Source organism: Macaca fascicularis, chromosome 9, assembly GCF_037993035.2.
Source record: "Macaca fascicularis isolate 582-1 chromosome 9, T2T-MFA8v1.1".
NCBI classification, from domain to species: domain Eukaryota; kingdom Metazoa; phylum Chordata; class Mammalia; order Primates; family Cercopithecidae; genus Macaca; species Macaca fascicularis.
In genome coordinates this window covers 100,985,235-101,002,674 of record NC_088383.1, presented here as the reverse complement: position 1 = coordinate 101,002,674, position 17,440 = coordinate 100,985,235, and the positions used below count along the sequence as shown (strand labels likewise).

At 41.1% G+C, this 17,440-nt stretch overlaps 1 protein-coding gene across 17 annotated transcripts in view; it reads left to right on the top strand.

Annotated features, from left to right (window-relative positions):
* The window catches only part of CPEB3 (cytoplasmic polyadenylation element binding protein 3), a 243,785-nt gene that overhangs the window by 74,200 nt on the left and 152,145 nt on the right, over positions 1-17,440 (top strand). For 12 of the 17 annotated variants that reach the window (XR_012417948.1, XM_045361193.3, XM_074002202.1 and 9 more), the window contains exon 3: positions 17,158-17,317. Coding sequence is in view for 16 of the 17 variants with exons in the window: in XM_045361193.3 (XP_045217128.1) it covers positions 17,158-17,317 (160 nt within the window). In the remaining variant the exon portion in view is untranslated. The remainder of the gene's footprint in view (positions 1-17,157; positions 17,318-17,440) is intronic. The other 5 variants (XM_074002203.1, XM_065521149.2, XM_065521148.2 and 2 more) reach the window with 1 other exon arrangement.

The following is a 17,440-nucleotide window of genomic DNA, read 5'->3' as shown; positions in this document are numbered from 1 at the left end:
TCCTTTTTCCCTCCTGAAATTGTTCCTTGAACTTCCACTTTCTTTTTTTTTTTCTTTGAGACGGAGTCTAGCTCTGTCACCCAGGCTGGAATGCAGTGGCAAGATCTCAGCTCGACTCACTGCAACCCCAGCCTCCTGGGTTCAAGTGATTCTTCTGCCTCAGCCTCCTGAGTAGCTAGATTACAGGCTCCTGCTATCACGCCCAGCTAATTTTTGTATTTTTAGTTGAGATGGGGTTTCACTGTGTTGGCCAGACTGGTTTCAAACTCCTGACCTCGTGATCCGCCTGCCTCAGCCTCCCAAAGTGCTGGGATTACAAGCGGATGAGCCACTGAAATTCCACTTTTGTGTCTTTGCATTTGGAATATTGTATATACCTGATAGTGTCATTGAAGGAAGATAATCATACTACCAGTCTTCTTGCTTATTGTTTCTGCCTCTAAAAAGTCTTTTTTGTTTGTTTTTTTGTTTTTTGAGACAGAGTTTCTCGCTCTTGTTGCCCAGGCTGGAGTGCAATGGCACGATTTTGTCTCATTGCAACCTCTGCCTCCTGGGTTCAAGAGATTCTTGTGCCTCAGCCTCCCAAGTAGGTGGGATTACAGGCGTGTGCCACCACAACCAGCTAATTTTTGTATTTTTAGTAGAGATGGAGTTTCACCATGTTGAACAGGCTGGTCTCAAATTCCTGACCTCAGGTGATCCACCTGCATCCGCCTCCCAAAATGCTGGGATTATAGGCGTGAGCCATTGTGCCTGGCCTAAAATGCAGTAAATTAAGACGGTTCAGTCAGAATTTCCAAAATGTCTACATCACAGAATTTTTTTTTAAATAATAGCTTTATTACTGTCAAACGTTAGTGCTAACAAAATTTTTCCAAGTATGCTCACGGCTGTTTCACTCTTCACTTATTCCACATGTTTATTGGGAACTTTACTATGCCAAGAATTGAAGATAAAAAGATTAAGTGTGGCATAGTCTCTGACTACAAGAAGCTAGTGATCTAGTTAATAGATGATTATTATGTAATGGGGTAAATGCAATGACAGAGCCATATGCTAGGAATTATGGGAGGACAAACAAAGCAGGAGTCAAAAAAAGCTCAGGCCGGCAGTGGCTCCTGCCCTGTATCTCAGCACTTTAGAAGGCTGAGACGGGTGAATCATTTGGGGTCAGGAGTTCGAGACCAGCCTGGCCAACATGGTGAAACCCTGTCTCTACTGAAAATACAAAAAATTAGCCAGGCATGATGGTGTGCACCTGTGATCTCAGCTACTTGGGAGGCTGAGGCATGAGAATGGCTTGTACCTGGGAGGTGGAGGTTGCAGTAAGCTGAGATCCCCCGACTGCACTCCAGCCTGGGCAAAAGAGTGAGACTCTGCCTTAAAAAAAAAAAAAGGGCTTTCAGAAAAGGGAGGCCAGACACATTGCCCAACTTCCTTAAAATTTGGAAAGACCCAAGAAGAGATTCCTCAAAGGACACATAGGCTATAGGGCTGCAAATAGCTAAGATTTGTTTGTAAATAGCAAGTTTTTTCTGCATAAATACTTACCAGATTCTTGAAAACTATTAACATTAAGGATGTAGCTTGGTAAACCCTTTCTCCAGGACAGCATCTGGTTAATTTGTGTATGAATATACAGAAGTTCAAAACAGCATTCTACCACAAAGGAGTCTGACTTTATTTTAAAGACTTTTAAAATGTGTAGCCTTAAATCTTTACCCTGGTATTCAACTTCGGGGATTTGTAGGGAAATATTACCATTATCTGTTGAGCTAGACAAGCAAATATTCACTCTGTAGCATACTCAGGTTACAAAATAATCTAATTTCTTCCTATTACTCTTTGTTTATAGAATACTTACACAGCTCATAAAGCATTTTCCCACATATCTTGCTTAGGATACCCTATCCCACTTCAACATATCCCAGGTCCTTTCTCCTCTTGTTAAGCCAACAATAGGACTATCAAAAATTTTTGGAAGTAAATAATAGCAGAACATTAATGACCAATATTGGCTATGTGCCTAGTACTGTTTTAAGTACTTAACATTTTTTTGTTGTTGTTGTTTGTTTTGAGACAGAGTCTTGCTGTATTGTCCAGGCTGGAGTGTAGTGGTGCGATCTCAGCTCACTGCATCCTCTGCCTCCCGGGTTCAAGCAATTCTCCTGCCTCAGCCTTGTGAGTAGCTGGGACTACAGATGCATGCCACCACACCCAGCTAATGTTTGTATTTTTAGTAGAGACAGAGTTTCACCATGTTGGCCAGAGTGGTCTCGATCTCTTGACCTCGTGTGCTACCAGCCTTGGTCTCCCAAAGTGCTGGTATTACAGGCATGAGCCACCATGCCTGGCCGCACTGTGATTAAACATAGATTAACATGTTTTATCTCATTTCTTCCTCACTAAAGCCTATAGAAATAAATACTATTATTATCCCATTTACAAATGAGAAAACTGAGGCACGAAGATATCACATACAAAGTATCTGAGTCAAAATTCAAGCGCAGGCAATTCAGAGCCTTAAAACCATTTTGTCTTTCTGTTTCTAGGTTAAGAATTATTCCTAATTAGCAATTCTTATTTCTCCTATTGTCTTACCATTATCTTATTTTTCTACTCAGCCTAGTATGTGGTGTGTGTATGTACATGAAAGAGAAATGGGCTGGGCATGGTGGTGCATGCCTGTAATTCCAGCACTTTGGGAGGCCGATGGGGGCAGCTTGCTTGAGCCCAGGAGTTTTAGACCAGCCTGAGCAACACAGGGGCAAAACCCTGTCTCTACAAAAAATACAGAAATTAGCAGGGCATGGTGACATGTGCCTGTGGTCCCAGCTACTCAGGAGGCTGAGGTGGGAGGATCACTTGAACCTGGAAGGTCCAGACTATTAGCCAAGATCGTGCCCACTGGAGTTGAGACAGAGTGAGACCCTGTCTCCAAAAGAAAAAAAAAAGGAAAAAAGAAATGTACCCTCTCATATTGTTTCTTATTCATTAAGCTGAATTCCACAATAATGAAGGAAAGCAAAAGCATCAATAATTCCAAAGCATTTTTTCAGTCTATAATTTTAAATCCCTCTCCCAGACCTATTAAAGGATTCAAAAAATCTGTTTTACTTCAGTTTGTTTCCCAATTTTGGGGAAACAGTTTACTTAAGTGAAAAACTTGAATAATTTGATTAGAAAAGTAATTACAATATGATCTTTAAGTATAGCTATCTGAAGGTTATTAAATGGACTCAATATACAAAAATTAATTATATTCCCCAAGTTTCATAGAAACATTTGTTGCCTAAAAAGTAAGATATGAACATAAATATATAAACATAAATACAGGTTTAAGAATTAAAAAAAAAAAAAAAATAGCCAGGTGCGGTGGCATGTGCCTTAAGTCCTAGTATTTGAGAGGATGAGGTGGGAGGATCGCTTGAACCCAGGAGGTGGAGGCTACAGATATACTCCAGCCTGAGTGACAAAGTGAGACCCTGTCTCAAAAAAAAGGGAAAAAGAGTACATATAGATTACTTTTTCTGGACCCAACTATCACCAGAATATATTAAGGCTTTCTGAGTCCAGGTGCGGTGGCTCATGCCTGTAATCCCAGCACTTTGGGAGGCTGAGGAGGGTGGATCACCTGAGGTTGGGAGTTCGAGACCAGCCTGACCAACATGCCGAAATCCTGTTTCTACTAAAAATACAAAAAATTAGCTGAGCATGGTGGTGTGTGCCTGTAATCCCAGCTACTTGGGAGGCTGAGGCAGGAGAAGGTGGAGGTGGAGGTTACGGTGAGCCGAGATCGCACCATTGCACTCCAGCTTGGACAACAAGAGTGAAACTCTGTCTCAAAAAAAAAAAAAAAGAATTTACTGCATTTTACTTTATGACATTTAAAGTACCCTAAAGTATCATTATTAGAATAATACAGGCTTTATTTTAAAGTAAAAAATTTTAGTCTTCTAAATACCAAATACTTTAATAAATTTGGATGCTTTGCATTTTAGTTGCTTTATTAACATGTTCATCTCTTAAATGGGGTAACATTTAAACGGAAGATTAGGTTAAAGACTTAGGTTCTTTTCTCCCTGGAATGCTTACATAACAAATAATTTGTGTGTAGTTAGCCTTCTTCAAGGATATTTGATTTGTTTTAACTGATTTTAGGCTGGGCGCAGTGGCTCACACCTGTAATCCTAGCACTTTGGGAGGCTGAGGTGGGCAGATCACTTGATGTCAGAATGTCAGGAGTTCGAGACCAGACTGGCCAATGTGGTGAAATCCCATCTCTACTAAAAATACAAAAATTAGCTAGGCATCATGGCGTGCACCCGTAATCCCAGCTACTCAGGAGGCTGAGGCAGGAGAATTGCTTGAACCTGGGAGGCAGAGGTTGCAGTAAGCCAAGATCGCACCACTGCACTCCAGCCTGGGTGACAGAGTAAGACTCTGTCTCAAAAAAAAAAAAAAAAAAAAGGAAACAAAAAACTGAATTTAATATTTAGTTTCCTCATCTGTAAAAAAGATATTGTAATATCTACTTCATAGGACAGTTATAAAAATTAAATGAGATAATCTAATGAGATACTCATCAGCACAGGGTCTGGCACATATTAATTATCTATTATATGGTAACTGTGACTTAATCAGTTCTACAAGGCTTGTTATGGAAAACAGTATGCACATCCATTTTCCTCTCCCCAGAGGCAGATTGGCAGTTTTTGAAAAATAAACCAGCATTACTTTGTCAGGGATAGGTTTAGCATGAAAGCAGTTTGGGCGTAAGCCTGTTCAAATTAAAAAATGATAAAGCTTTAAAAGTGGTTAAGACAGCTGCGCCTGTGATGCCAGCACTTTGGGAGGCCGAGGTGGGTGGATCATGAGGTCAGGAGTTCAAGACCAGCTTGGCCAAGATGGTGAAACCCTGTCTCTACTAAAAATACAAAAATTAGCTGGACGTGGTGTCAGGTGCCTGTAATCCCAGCTACTCGGGAGGCTGAGGCAGAGAATTGCTTGAACCTGGGAGACAGAGATTGCAGTGAGTCGTTATTGCACCACTTGACTCCAGCCTGGGCAACAGATCGAGACTCTGTCTCAAAAAATAAAAAGTAGTTAAGATAGTTTTGGCTTTTGAATACAATATTCTATTATGTTTGTTTTGGTTATTTAATCCAATTTTATTATTTGTCTCATTTTAAGTCACTTTTTATCTGGAATTAGAGTTGTGTGATAAACTTGAGATACAAAGGGTTTTTTGTTTGTTTTCCTTCCACTAGAAGAGAGGGGTTTGGAAACTAAAAAATAGATAATGAGCTTCTATTTCTCTGGTCCCACACCATGAACTTGGAGTGAAGTTCTTTGGTACTTATCAGGTTCCCTGTTTTAAAACATACGGACACATACATTGGTGACCTTTCCAGTGATGGCTAGGGAGTGACAATGAAGAGCTATAGTCTGTAGCTCTTAATCTGTGTGTACACTGGGCAGGGCATCATCTGTTGGTTTCTGAGAGGAGGAGGAGCCCTAGAAAGCTGCTAGCCCAAACTGACACAGCTGTTGTTTTATTGCTTTCATTGCTATAGGATGATTTGCATAAAAGCTGCTGCTTAGTTTCTGAATTCAAGGATCAAGGGGATAACAGGGGGCCACAGCAGAAGCGTTCACGTCGCGGCCCCTGTCAGATTCTGGTGAATCTGCGAATTCTGCTGTATATCTCCTTACCCAGCCACCCAAGTCAAACAGCAATTGAAATGAACAGCAGCAGGGCAGGCTTATAGCTATCTTTTACAGCCCAGTGACGCTTCTAGGGAGATGCTGTTGCATGTCATTCTTAAAATGTGCCCTGGTCATAAATGGGATCAGCTGGGCCTCTGAAGAACACAGTATATCACTGTAAGACAGGAATCCAGGGGATTAAAAAAACAACTCATCAGAAGCAGTGGGAGACAGGAGAAGATGCTGTTTGTGGGCAATATGGTTAATAATTGCTTATAGGTTCCTGAAGAAATATTAAAGACATCTTTTAGAAATGTAAAAGGTGCATGTTGTGATGATAGATGGCATTAGTTATTTGACTGGCAGTAGGGTTACCTTGGGAGTTTTACTACTGTCTGGTTTAGGTTTAATTCCTGGGGTCCTTCACTGGCTCCTGAATGGAGCACCTGAAGTCAAGACTTTGCCTTCCTTGAGCTCAAAAAATTGAGGGCATGGTGGCTCACCTGAATTTGGGTGAATCACCTGAGTTCAGGAGTTCAAGACCAGCCTGGCCAACATGGTGAAACCTTGTGTCTACTAAAAATACAAAAATTAGCCAGGCGTGGTGGCAGGCAGGCTCCTGTAATCCCAGATACACCTCTAAAAATACACACACACACACACACACACACACACACACATATATATGGTCTCTTATGTCTTATACCTAAAGTTAGATAATTTACAGGAAGTGCCATAGTTCTGTTAAAGTTTTAGAAATGCCTTTTAAAAATAATAGCTTAAAGGCTGGGCGTGGTGGCTCACACCTGTAATGTCAGCACTATCGGAGGCCAAAGTGGGTGGATCATGAGGTCAGGAGATTGAGACCATTCTGGTTAACACGGGGAAACCCCATCTCTACTAAAAATACAAAAAATCAGCTGGACGTTGTGGCACATGCCTGTAATCCCAGCTACTGGGGTGGCTGAGGCAGAAGAATTGCTTGAACCCGGGAGGCGGAAGTTGCAGTGAGCCAAGATGGCACCACTGCGCTCCAGTCTGGGCGACAGAACTAGACTCCCATCTCAAAACAAACAAACAAACAAACAAACTTAAAAATAAAAAATTTAAACAAGATAAGAAAAAATAAAAATAATAGGTTTATTGAGATATAATTCACATATCATGAAGTTCACTCTTTTAAAATATACAGTGTAGTGGTTTTTAGTATAATGACAAAATTGTGTGTCAGTCATTACGATCTAATTCTAGAACATTTTTATCACCCCAAAAAGAAAAAAAACCAAACACACTAGCAGTCAATCTGCATTTTGCCCTGATTTCTCCAGCCTTAGGCAATGACCAATCTACTTTCTATTTCTGTAGATAATATGTCTGTTCTGGACATTTCATATAAATGAAATCATATGATATGTAATTTTTTGTGATTGTCTTTCACTTAATGTTTTTAAGGTTCATGTTGTAGCATGTATCAATACTTCATTTATTTTTTAAAATTTTTTATATTTTTAATTTTATAATTTATAATTTTTGTGGTTGCATACTAGGTATCTTTATTTATAGTACTTCATTTATTTTTACTGCTGAATGTTGTTGCATTACATGGATGTGCCAAAATTTGTTTATCCATTTACCAGTTGATAGGCATTTGGGTAGTTTCCAGTTTGGGGAAATTATAAATAACATTGTTTTATAAAGTTGTTATAAACATCAGTGTATATGGACCCACAGGTTTTTGTGTGGACATGTGTTTTTATTTATCTTGGGTAAATACTTGGGAGTGGGACTGCTAGGTTGTGTGCTTAAGTATATGTTTGACTTTATAAGAAACAGCCAAACTGTTTTTCCAAAGTGACTGTGCCATTTTGCATTCCTACTAGGAATTTATGCGAGTTCTGGTTGTTCTGCATCCTAGTCAGCATCTGGAGTTGTCAGTGTATGTGTTTGTTTGTTTGTTTGTTCATCCATTCTAGTAAGTGAGTGGTTCTTTCTTAAAGTAAAAATATTGCAAGATAGATTCATCAAAAGAACAATTTAAATGTGAGGTGAGCATTTACTGAATGTCTGTTATATGACAGGCCCTCTGCTAGATAATGGGAATGCAGGGAAATAAGACACATTTCTGCTCCCATGAGACTTACAGTTTATTGAGGGTGACAGGCATGTAAAGAAGTAATTACAATATACTTAATTCTAATTACCTGGAATCAGTCTGGGATGGGGAAGGAGAGTCTATACCTGGAAGTGGTCAGTGTCATAGAAGGATTTTGACATTTATAATCAGTAAAAAGAAAATAATATTAGGAGGTGTATGTACTTTATGTTGCATCAAGTTTTAAGATAGGTTTTGATAGCAAAGGTTAAGCTCCCTTTTTATTGTTATACCTAACAAATCAATGCCCAGTAAACTGCTTGAGATAATATTCTGCTGGCTAACAACTCAATGATTTGGGGTGACATCAGCTAATCACTTTCAAAAGTCACATATGCACACTAAGCGGGGAAAGGGGCAATTTTAATTTTTGTAGTTTTTTTTTTTTGAGACAGTGTCTTGTTCTGTTGCCCAGGCTGGAGTGCGGTAGCAGCACCTTGACTCACTGCAGCGTCTGCCTCCCGGGTTCCAGTGATTCTCCTGCCTCAGCCTCCCAGGTAGCTGGGATTACAGGGATGTACCACTATGCCTGGCTACTTTTTATATTTTTAGTAGAGACAGGGTTTCACCATGTTGACCAGGCTGTTCTCGAACTGCCGACCTCAGGTGATCCGCCCACCTCGGCCTCCCAAAGTGCTAGGATTACAGGTGTGAGCCACCGCATCTGGCCTAATTTTTGTAGTTTTTTGATGCCTTCTCTTCTGACCATCATAGTCACTGCTTTCCCTTTCTTTTTTCTTTCTTTCTTTTTTTTTTTTGAGATGGAGTCTCATTCTGTCACCCAGGCTGGAGTGCACTGGCACGATCTCGGCTCACTGCAAGCTCCGCCTCCTGGGTTCACGCCATTCTCCTGCCTCAGCCTCCCGAGTAGCTGGGACTGCAGGTGTCTACCACAACGCCCGGCTAATTTTTTGTGTTTTTGGTAGAGACGGGGTTTCACCGAGTTAGCCAGGATGGTCTCGACCTCCTGACCTCGTGATCCACCCGCCTCGGGCTTCCAAAGTGCTGGGGTTACAGGGTGAGCCACCGCGCCCGGCCTTGCTTTCCCTTTCTGTATCCTTCCTGGGTCGGCCTCATTTCTGCCTTTTCCCTAGCACATTGCTAAACTGTATAATCACTCCTTTTTATTTTATTTTCGATTTTTTCTTTTAGTCAGACACCATTGACTGGAAAAATCACTCCTTTTTAAATTGCATATGTACTTAACTATGAACTGTTTACCACAGTCAGCAATGGCAGCAGGAGGCATTTGTATTTTTTATACAGTCACCTGCTGTAGCATTTACCCTGCTGAATCCAGCCTCAAAATGTAGGGTCATGTCAGGTAATTCCGGGAGCCGTGTTTCTCGGTGTATGATATACTAAGCCTCTTATCTGACCTGCCTGGCTAAAACCAGAAGAGCTGTGAGGAAACATTAGGAATGGGGAGAACATGAAAAGACTCGGCAAAAATGTGCTTCAAGTTGAGTCATGCTTATCTAATTTTTGAGCATCCTTCAGAGCAGGTGATACTATCTTGGTTTTTTTTTTAACCTCTCCAGAACCTTAGCTTGGTTTCTGGTTAGGCAGCAAGTAAAAACACAATCTGATAAAAAGGTTTAAGTAAGTGGAATTAGTCATCCTCAGGAAGAAAAAGACGGGAAATCTGTAATTTCTCTGTACGCCCTAATCTTTTTTTTTTTTTTTTTTGAGACAGAGTTTCTCTCCTGTCGCCCAGGCTGGGGGCGCGATCTTGGCTCACTACAACCTCCGCCTCCTGGGTTCAAGTGATTCTCCTGCCTCAGCCTCCTGAGTAGCTGGGATTACAGGCATGCGCCACCACACCCAGCTAATTTTGTGTTTTTTAGTAGAGACGGGGTTTCTCCATGTTGGTCAGGCTTCCGACCTCAGGTGATCTTGAACTCCCGAGCTCAGGTGATCTGCCCGCCTCGGCCTCCCAAAGTGCTGGGATTACAAGCATGAGCCGCCGCGCCTGGCCTGTATTCCCTAATCTTATACCAGGGTTTTTTTTGACGGTTCTTGAGAATTTATTGCATGGAAGACTGTTTAACAACAATTTTAAAGAATATTAAAATTCACAGTAGATGCTGATTAATTTTCTTCCCCAAGGACAGAAAAGGGAGAAAAGTTTCAACTTCATAAGGACTTTAGGTTAGATATAAGGAGCATTTGCTTGCCATTGAGGGACTGAAGGAGAATATAGAATTAGGTTTTCCAGAGGGCTACAAATATATAGTCTTTTTTGGGATGGTTAAAATATACCACTGAATGAAGAGAGTGAGTGGAGGCAGGTTTGGAGATGTTGGCTTTTTAAAAGAATTCTGCGTGTGTGTGTGTGTGTGTGTGTGTGTGTGTGTGTGTGTTTTTGGAGAAAAATAGGCTCCTATATTATGCAATGAATATCCATTTAAAAATAAATAAAGCACTGCCGGGTGTGGTAGCTCACGCCTATAATCCCAGCACTTTGGGAGGCTGAGGCGGGTGGATCACCTGAGGTCGGGAGTTTGAGACCAGCCTGACCAACATGGAGAAACCCCGTCTCTACTAAAAATACAAAATTAGCTGGACGTGGTGGCGCATGGCTGTAATCCCAGCTACTCGGGAGGCTGAGGCAGGAAAATTGTTTGAACCCAGGAGGCGGAGGTTGTGGTGAGCTGAGATCGTGCCATTGCACTCCAACTTGGGCAACAGAGTGAGACTCCAGCTCAAATAAATAAATAAATAAATAAATAAATAAATAAAAATAATAAAAATAGATAAGGCATATTCATTGCTCTTAAACTGTTTATAATGTAGAAGGGACCTGAGATATTTCCCAATAACATATACTGAGCAGAAAATAAGAGCAGTAGGATGGAAATTTAGAAGTAGCTAGTTTAGTGAGTTTGTCCTTCCTTTTTTTTTTTTTGAGATGGAGTCTCTGTCACCTAGGCTGGAGTATGATGGGGCGATCTCAGTTCACTGCAACCTCTGCCTCCCGGGTTCAAGTGATTCTCCTGCCTCCGCCTCCCGAGTAGTTGGGACTACAGGCGTGTGCCACCATGCCTGGCTAATTTTTTAGTATAGACGGGGTTTCACCATGTTAGCCAGGATGGTCTCTGACTTCTTGATCCACCCGCCTCAGCCTCCCAAAGTGCTGGGATTATAGGTGTGAGCCACCGTGCCCAGCCTTTTTTTTTTTTTTTTTTTTTGAGACGGAGTTTCACTTTTGTTGCCCAGGCTGGAGTACAGTGGCATGATCTTGGCTCACCACAAACTCTGCCTCCTGGGTTCAGGAGGTTCTCCTGCCTCAGCCTCCTGAGTAGCTGGGATTACAGGCATGCACCACCATGCCTGGCTACTTTTGGATTTTTAGTAGAGACAAGGTTTTTCCATGTTGGTCAGGCTGGTCTCGAACTCCCGACCTCAGGTGATCCACCCGCCTCGGCCTCCCAAAGTGCTGGGATTACAGGCGTGAGCCACCGCGCCCTGCCAGTTAGTCCTTTCTTATGCGTTACATGCATTTAACTTTAGAATGTTTTATCCACATATATGTTGCAGTCATGTGATAAATAGAAAACCCTTCTTTAGGAATTCCTCTAAAAAGTTTTTCTGTTTTCTATTACCACATTTATCTTTTCCTAGCTCTTTCAGAAATATACCATCCTTTTGATTTTTGGTCCTGACTGTGTCCGTTTCTTCCCAACTAACCATTGTTCATGGGCCACACTGCAGCTAGTTAGTGTAGAAGCATTAGAACATTACTGGTATGGACTTGAGAGTCACAGACCTGGTTTTATGTCCTTATTTCTGATCAGCTCTGTGACTGAGCAATTACATAAACCTTTGTGAGCCTCGGTTGTTTTCCTCAGTGAAATGGAGATAATACCTACCCTGCAGGGTTGTGATGAGGAAGGAGATGGCACTTTAAACCATTTAGTCCAATGCCTAGCACATGGTTAATTTTATCATTTGGTTCCAGAGCTTTTATCCCCAGATGCTGTTGACCCTTTCAGCCTTCCACTTTGTATGTCTAGCGGAGGAAATGTCTGGGTATAAGCTAGAAAGGATAGCAAGGGATTCTGGATTCCTCTTCCAAGAAAAGGGCAGGTGAATGGGATAGGGCTATTAAGAGGCGAACCTGGGATTGCCTAGAGGTAGATCAAACTACTTCTTGAGATTAATTAGTTGTCAGTTGAGCAAAGGTCATTGACCAGGGGCAAGTGAGGGTCAAATTGCTTGTGTTGCAGAGTGGGGTCAAAGAAACCTGTCTCTGGATTGTGACAGATTAAGTTAAAGGGCGTGTTTGTGAAAAGGATTTAAGGCTAGACGGAATAGGAGGAGGTCAGGGAAGCAGTACAATGAGAATGCTTAAAAGCAGTCTGGATTTGACTGGATTTGAGCCCTGGCTCTGCCACTCACTATCCCTGTAACCTTGAGCCAGGTATTTATTCTCTCCCAGACTTAATTTTTATTTTATTTTATTTGAGATGGAGTCTCACTCTGTTACCCAGGCTGGAGTGCAATGCCGTGGTCTTGGCTCACTGCAGCCTCCGCCTTCTGGGTTCAAGCGATTCTCCTGCCTCAGCCTCCCAAGTAGCTGGGGCTACAGACACATGACACCACACCGGCTAATTTTTGTATTTTTAGTAGAGATGGGGTTTCACTATGTTGTCCAGGCTGGTCTTGAACTCCTGATGTTGCAATCCACCCACCTCAGCCTCCCAAAGTGCTGGGATTACAGGCGTGAGCCACCGCACCCAGCGACTTAAAATTGTTTAATTTATAAAATGGGACAAAAGCTACCTACTTAATAGGGCTGTGAGATAATGCATAAGCATACTTAGAACAGTGACAGGCACATATTAAATGCTTGATAAATTTATTAATATTAAATCCAGCTGAGGGAAGAAAGAGAGGACTAATGCAGTGGAGGTGAGCTGTTTTGTGTACAACTAACTGACAACATCTTCATTGATTATCTGCAAAGAAAGTCAATAATGGGCTGCATTATTTATAGATGTTCTAATACTTCTTGGTGTGTTTGCTTGTTAAAAACAAATAATGATGTTTTCCTGTTTCTCTATATTGGGAAACAAAACTTATGAAAAAAGACCTAACAGGTTAGTTACCACTTGTAACCTTTGTCATTGAATGATAAATTGTGGCTGAGTTTTCTGTATACATAATTTCTGTTGATGAATTCCACTGTAGATTTTTCTGTTTTTTCTATCCTTTTTGTTCTGTTTCTTGCAGACTTCCTGGTTAATCACTTATTTCAGCAACGTTTACTACTTCTAAAACAAAAAGGATGAATGGTATGTGGCAAATATAAGTTGATGAGGCATGGATGGAATTAATTTTAATGAGAACTCTCAGAGGCCTGAAGTTAGTTTAATTAAGCCTGTGTAAATTCTGTCATGCCTTTCACATGTCATATGTTTTCATCTGTTGAGCATTAGTGAACCCTGTTAGGTTAGTATCTGTGAACTGCTAGGTTTAAAAATTCATTTTTCAGTACTCTTGAGATGGCATCACAGAAATCTTTTTGTGCTCTCCCTAATATTATGGTAGCCACCATGGTGCAGATGCCTGTATGTTCTGTTATTTAGTACTGAAGAAACCGTGAAGAGAGAATTATCCCTCCCCCTTTCTTTTTTGAGATGGGGTCTCACTTTGTTGCCCAGGCTGGAGTGCAGTGGCGCGATCTAGGCTCACTGCAACCTCCACCTCCTGGGTTTGAGTGATTCTCCTGCCTCAGCCTCCCGAGTAGCTGGGATTACAGGCACCTGCCACCACACCTGGCTACATTTTTCGTTTTGTTTTGTTTTTTTGAGACAGAGTCTTGCCCTCTTGCCCAGGCTGAGTGCAGTGGCATGAGCTCGGCTCACTGCAACCTCCGCCTCCCCAGTTGAAGCGATTCTTGTGCCTCAGCCTCCCAAGTAGCTGGGACTACAGGCAAATGCCACTGTGCCTGGCTGATTTTTTGAATTTTTAGTAGAGACGGGGTTTCATCATGTTAGCCAGGATGGTCTCGATCTCCTGACCTCATGATCCGCCTGCCCTGACCTCCTGAAGTGCTGGGATTACAGGCATGAGCCACCGCACCCGAAAAATTATCCCATTTTATAGATGAAGATAACCAAGGCTTAGAAACATATTCAAAGTGACATGCCAGTAAGTGGGAGAGCCAAAATTTGAAAATTGGATTTTGATTTTAAAATTTGTGCTTTTAAAAACTAGGCCACCAACTGCTTCTCTAATACACAGTAAATCAGAAGACTGCAAAACTGACCCTCTACAAGGTGGCCAGGCTTGTTTATTGCCTGCTGCTCACACTGGTCCCTGCCCTCACTTTACTGTCTAATTTTACTGAACAGAATCATGGGTGTAAAGGCTTAACTTGAAGAATCATCCAGTTTAGTGGCTCTAGCCAGTCATAGAATTTATTTTGTTTTAAATTACGATTAAGTAGGTTTGAGCTGGAGCCCAGGAATCTGTGTTTTAATCGGCTCTACATGTGATTTTTGACAGTCTGACAGGTTTGGGAACCATTTCAGTTTAGTTACATGAATCCCTCCTCCCAAAATCCTCTTTTAATTTTCCTGACAGGTAGTCATCTAATGTCTGATATCCGTTTGTGATAGGAACTCACTGTTACATTGGCAGGAATGTGCAGTTAGTTACAGTGCAGTTTTTCTATAGAAGTAACCATGGATTTAATTAATTTCTTTGGCCAGATTTTTATACTCCTTAGGTTTTGGCATTGAGGGCTCTTGTATCTTCTCTGAACCTTGCCTTCTTCATGTGTAAAATGGGTATGTTGTTATCTACCTTGAGGGATTATCAGTAATTAAATGAAAAAATAAACTGTCCTGTCTGGAAAGATTCTTGAATGCCTTCAAATAGCCTTTTCTTATAGTTCCCTTACCATGTCAGTCTATTCTGAAACACTCTCATGTCTTCAGAGTTCTAGTTAGAAGTGTGGATGTGATAGAGGGCTCCTAGATAATTCATTTTGGGATTGTTAGTGCCAGAAATAGGTTATCATTTTGCCTCCTCATCAGTATGCTTCTTTACCTCTGGCTTTTTCTTTGGACAAAGTATATGATAGACACTCTTATGGGTACAGATAAGCCTGCGTTTCTGGAAATTCAGCTTTACTCCTTAGAGTTTCCACTAATAACTTGAACCCGGAGCAAAACAAATGATCTGCAGGAAGACTTTAAATCTAAAAGAAAAGACCTTTTTAGATTGTATAGAGACCAAAGTAGAGAACCAAAGAAAATATTCCTTGTCTTTTTCCTATCCAAGGGGAGAGATAGGTAATGGGTGAGTGTTATCCATAGAAGAGGATAAATGATCAAATGCAAAGCTGGAAAAGACTGTTCAAGACCCTGAAAATAATCTCTCATCACTGTAGGTTGACTTGGTTTGGTTGTTGAGATGTATGCTTGCCTTGCTTTTCTTAACCAAAGCAAACTTGATCTGTTCTTTAGTATTAACTTAGAACATGAGCTATGCTTCCTCCCTTGAGGCTCAGAGTACTAAGAAGAGTTTGTAGGTGATAGTCTCTTGAAGGCGTGAGTGAAATGTGGTGAAATAACACTTTTTTCTTTAGTTTGTGTTAGATTTCTAGTTTCAAAATGTTTTTGAATGTAACATCTTGAAAATACTTCTTTGGGTTAAAGTTTCTTCATGTGAGTGCTTTTCAAAAGATAATTTTAGTACTTTGGACACATTAAATTTTTTTTTTCTTTTTGCCATTATCTTCATGAATACAACTTTAAACACATTTTTATTTTTATTTTTTAGTTTTACTTTTTGAGATGGAATCTAGCTATGTCGCCAGGCTGGAGTGCAGTGGCGTGATCTTGGCTCACTGCAACCTCCGCCTCCTGGGTTCAAGCAATTTGCTGCCTCAGCTTCCTGAATAGCTGGGATTATAGGCATGTCCACGTACCACCACGCCTAGCTAATTTTTGTATTTTTAGTAGAGACAGGGTTTCACCATGTTGGCTAGGATGGTCTCAATCTCTTGACCTCGTGATCTGCCTGCCTTGGCCTCCCAAAGTGCTGGGATTACAGGTGTGAGCCACTGCGCCCAGCCACATTTTTATTTTTAAAAAGTGTATCCATATATGTAACTTACTGGTCAGAAATGTTAAAGATATCCAATACATTTTCATTGAAATTATAGTCGCCCTTTAGTTTTTCAGGAAAATGATTCCATCTGAGTTCTTAATTATTGTGGTCTTTATCATTTGCAATCAGGAATTCTAGACCAGCCTGGGCAACATAGTGAAACCCCATCTCTAAAAAAAAAAAAAAAAATTTTAGCTGGGCATGGCGACATGTGTCCTAGCTACTAGGGAGCCTGAGGTGGGAGGATCACTTGAGCTCAGGAGGTCAGGGCTGAAGTGAGCCATGATTGCACCACTGTACTTCAACCTGGGCAACAAAGCAAGACCTTGTCTTAAAAAAAAAAAAAAAAAAAAAAATTACGGTCTTCCTCTAGGGGGGAAACATCTGTGTTCATTTGACAATGAAGTTATTGGGTGGAGGGTAGAAAGCAAAACCAATTAACTTGACTCTTCCTTTTAAATTTACTATTTTAGTTCATTTGCAAGAAAGTCACTCTGAACTACATTACGTTATAGAATATTAGGGGAGATGATGCAATTTAATTAGTTATGGAGACTTATATTAAACTTAATGTTGCCAAATCATTATTCCTTTTTTTTTTGAGATGGAGTCTTTCTCTGTCATCCAGGCTGAAGTGTAGTGGTATGATCTCGGCTCACTGCAACCTCTGCCTTCCAGGTTCAAGTGATTCTCCTGCCTCAAGCCCCCAAGTAGCTGGGATTACAGGTGCGCACCACCACACCTGGCTACTTTTTGCATTTTTAGTAGAGGCGAGGTTCCACCCGGTTGGCCAGGCTGGTCTCGAACTCCTGACCTCAAGTGATCTGCCCACCTTGGCCTCCCAAAATGCTGGGGTTACAGGTGTGGCAAGTCATTATTCTTAATGAAGAGAGCAGGATCAGCGCAGTAGCTCATGTCTGTAATCCCAGCACTTTGGGAGGCCAAGGCAAGAGGATTGCTTGAGCCTAGACATTCGAGACCAGCCTGGGAAACATAGCAAGACCCCATCTCTACAAAGTAAATAAATAAACAAATAAAAAGAAGGACTGTATGCTATTAGGGCTCTCTGTAACTTTCATTCATGTCATCATTCCACAGCAGGAAGCAAATGATATGGTGTTAATTTTATGAAGTAATTTTATGTATTGTCTTGTTTTTGTTTTTATTTTTAGGACCGGAGTAGGCCCTATGATACTTTTAACTTGCACTCGTTGGAGAACTCCTTAATGGATATGATAAGGACTGATCATGAGCCTCTGAAAGGTAAACACTACCCTCCCAGTGGCCCACCAATGAGTTTCGCTGATATAATGTGGAGGAATCATTTTGCAGGTTAGGAATATTCATATGTCCATTTCTTGCTTGGTGTTTTAAGCAAAAATCAGCTTTTTAATAATTTTGATTTTTCTGGTTTGTTTTGTGTTTGCTTGTTTTTGTTTTGCTTCTGTAAAGCAT